The 3,088-nt window shown below is 41.2% G+C and overlaps 1 protein-coding gene across 1 annotated transcript; it reads left to right on the top strand.

Moving 5' to 3' along the window:
• Nucleotides 1-216: 216 nt before the first annotated feature.
• Nucleotides 217-2,623, top strand: LOC115207108 (progonadoliberin-2). Its single transcript, XM_029774103.1, has 4 exons — nt 217-671; nt 1,529-1,674; nt 1,823-1,906; nt 2,339-2,623. Exons 2-4 carry the CDS (start codon nt 1,537-1,539, stop codon nt 2,375-2,377), a joined length of 261 nt encoding a protein of 86 aa, XP_029629963.1. The 5' UTR covers nt 217-671; nt 1,529-1,536; the 3' UTR covers nt 2,378-2,623.
• Nucleotides 2,624-3,088: the final 465 nt, after the last annotated feature.

Raw genomic sequence — 3,088 nt, 5'->3', positions numbered from 1 at the left:
ACATTTTGTAGAATGAAACCAGAAAGACCTTATCCCTCATCAATTTCAATGACTTTTATTGTCACCAGAGTCAAATCCAGCAAAAAAAACTTTTTGTACCTGTATGGTTATGAATATACAGTAGTTAGCTAGGAGTTTTTATGTGGGTTAGGTTATATCTTCCTAAGTAAAATGCAGCTATGCAAGCTTTTTCTAGCAAGCTAGCTGATAGCAGATTTGAGGAAAATGAAATTTAACATTTGATAATTGCAGGGAGGGAGGGTGAAATGGGGGTATTAGATAGAGTAAGGACGGACATCCCAAGGGAGGTCAGGACTGTTTGGAGATGATAATTGGAATTGAGCGGATCTTACGCACACCCCGCGTCCCTAAACACCGCTCAGCTGACCGCTGGGAGGGGAAGGAGCAAAGGGGTCAGCGATGGGCAGGGCCAAGTGGCGTGGGGGTGGGGACATAAATTGAGGAGGAAGAGGACGCTTCAGAGATACCATAAGAGACCAGCTCTACAACACTCATTATCGGCTCAGGAAAAGTGATGTGCCACTGAGTTGCTGTATACCAACAGGTTAATAATAGGCAGAAGTGAACGGTGGACACACAAACGTACCTGAGGGACATCAACAGTGACAACCGATTCCATACCACAGTGATTATCGGACTAAGGGTCTAAGGTAAGGATTGCTATGATTTTTGCTCTTGAGTATTAATGGGTAGGAAGTGAGATCTTTGATAGGATTGTTGCATTTGCTTTGGGTTTGATGCTGTCTATGAATAATTCGACGTTAAAAAAAAAAATCCTAGATATTTATCGGCATTTTCCAATAAATATTACGCTGTTGACATGTTCTTTATTTTCAATCCTGTCTTGGTGGAATCTTGAGAAGAAATTACCTCAACAATTGCCTATGAGAAACTGATCTTTAAAACCCACTGCAAAATGTGTTTGTGGAGATTTTTTTCCCCCTGCATAAATATTTTTGGATTGGGTCAAATATATCTCCTGCATTGGATAAGTTATGAGCGGCACAAGAAAAATATAATATATATATTTTTGATATTTTAAACTTTGAGGCTTGTTGTTAAGGCTTGTTGTTGTGTGTTGCTGTTTGCCTGTCCAATTGTTCCTCTTCACCAACATTTGGATACCCTAATTTGGAAGTCTGGACGATCAGAAGACGCCATCACACTTCTGACACCAATGTCGCTACCAGCAGTAGTAGGACAGGCCGCATGAGCTGCGTTTACACAGGCAGCCTAATTCTGATCTTTTGCCCAATTATTGGAAAAAGGTCTGATTGGTCCAAAAAAAAAATGTATGTAATAAAAAAAATTGGAATTGAGCAGCCTGTGTAAAAGCAGCCTCTCGCACTTTCTCTCATTCCCAAGGCATTCATTGTATAACCAGCACCCATCCCTCCCTCCCTTTCTTTCCTTGGGAAAGGTATGCCTTATTGCACAGACGAGTGTTGCATGCTGTCTTAACCTACAACTTCCCTCTCCTTACACCTCTCCATCCCTCTCCACTCAGCTCCAGTGATGGTGAGTGTGGCTAGACTAGTGTTTATGTTGGGGTTGCTGCTGTGTCTGGGAGCCCAGCTGTCTTCCTCCCAGCACTGGTCCCATGGCTGGTACCCTGGAGGCAAGAGGGAGCTGGACTCATTTACCACCTCTGAGGTGGGTCACAGTACTACAATCTCAATGACTCAAATGGATATTACATACAGCACTTTTCATCAGGAGTCAAGACGGGTGTTTAGCTCCTGTCTGGGTAACACACAGTAGCCATTTGTGTCACCATCATGCTGTTATCTCTCTGTCTCAGATTTCAGAGGAGATTAAACTCTGTGAGGCAGGAGAATGCAGCTACCTGAGACCCCAGCGAAGGAACATCCTTAAAAACATTATTGTGAGTGCAGGGGCGGGAAGAAAGTAGTACATTCATGTGATGATACTGTATCAGGTGGCAATCATATACGGCAGGGATAGCTCAAATCTGAGCCTGAGGGGCCGGAATACTTCTCGTTTTCTTTTCTACATGGTCACTGATTAGCCACTCACCAGGGCTATGATGAATAAGCAAATGTTGCGGAACACTGCATATGTGATGCCCTTTTCAGTGTCAGAGGCATGTTTGTTCTACATAATGTATTTCTATCTGATATTTCCATAATGCTGTGCCCTGATGAATGTAGCCCTGGTGTCCCAAGTCTAAATCAGTCCCTCATTCAGGGTGAATAATGAAATGCCACTAGTGGGTGAGCATAGTATTATTATTTGTCTACAGCTGTACAGCTCTACAACTGTAACTGTAATTCATGTCATGTTACTCTCTTTGCAGTTGGATGTCCTGGCCAGAGAATTTCAGAAGAGAAAATAACCTTAGGCAACCTAACAACCGTGGCTGATTTAAATCCTCCCTTGTCTCTGTCTGTTTCCTTCATGACCTCTAATCTCATGTGATTTGGTCCAATTTTGTGGTTTATCCACTTTGATAATCATATAGCATCACCCTTTACCATTGCATCCTTTTTCCTGTCCCTTTTTGCTGCTGTAGACTATCAATTACATATGTAACATCATGCACATGCCATTTCCTTTAATAAAGTATCTATTTTGTTATTAATGGCTTCATCATTGTCCTCTCTTTAATTGATTTGTTTCAACGAAAGAATAGGTTAAGAAAAATATCATGATGAGAGCAAGGTTATCCTTTTTGAAAACATGATTTGAAAATACAAATAAAAAGAAAAACAAACATGTTCTCAGTTATTATATGCAAGTTGTGTACAAAATTCTAACTTTACAGAGAGTAAAGATCTCAAACAGCAGAGAGGAAGAGGCGAAGCGAGAAGGTTTACTCCGCCCAAAGTCTGTCCATGAAAATAAGACCACTAAGGGAGGAATATTTGTATGGTGGTCATTTACCTTCACCATTTTAAATATCAACTTCAATGGGGTAAAGTCAGAGTTGGGACATCCCAAGGATCCCAGATAACAAGGACCATTCTGCAACATATTTTTATTTATTTTAGCAATGCGCATGCACTGCTCAGATATGAACAAAGATGGAAGAGCAAAGTATCTGTTC

This window comes from Salmo trutta, chromosome 14 (assembly GCF_901001165.1).
Source record: "Salmo trutta chromosome 14, fSalTru1.1, whole genome shotgun sequence".
NCBI lineage: Eukaryota > Metazoa > Chordata > Actinopteri > Salmoniformes > Salmonidae > Salmo > Salmo trutta.
The sequence above is the reverse complement of the archived record's forward strand: the minus strand, read 5'-3'. Positions and strand labels throughout refer to the sequence as shown.

Coding starts and splice junctions, on each gene's coding strand:
- LOC115207108 (XM_029774103.1), top strand. CDS start 1,537: ATGGTGAGTGTGGCTAGACTAGTGTTTATGTTGGGGTTGCTGCTGTGT. Junction 1,675..1,822: donor ACTCATTTACCACCTCTGAG/GTGGGTCACAGT, acceptor TCTCTGTCTCAG/ATTTCAGAGGAGATTAAACT. Junction 1,907..2,338: donor ACATCCTTAAAAACATTATT/GTGAGTGCAGGG, acceptor CTCTCTTTGCAG/TTGGATGTCCTGGCCAGAGA.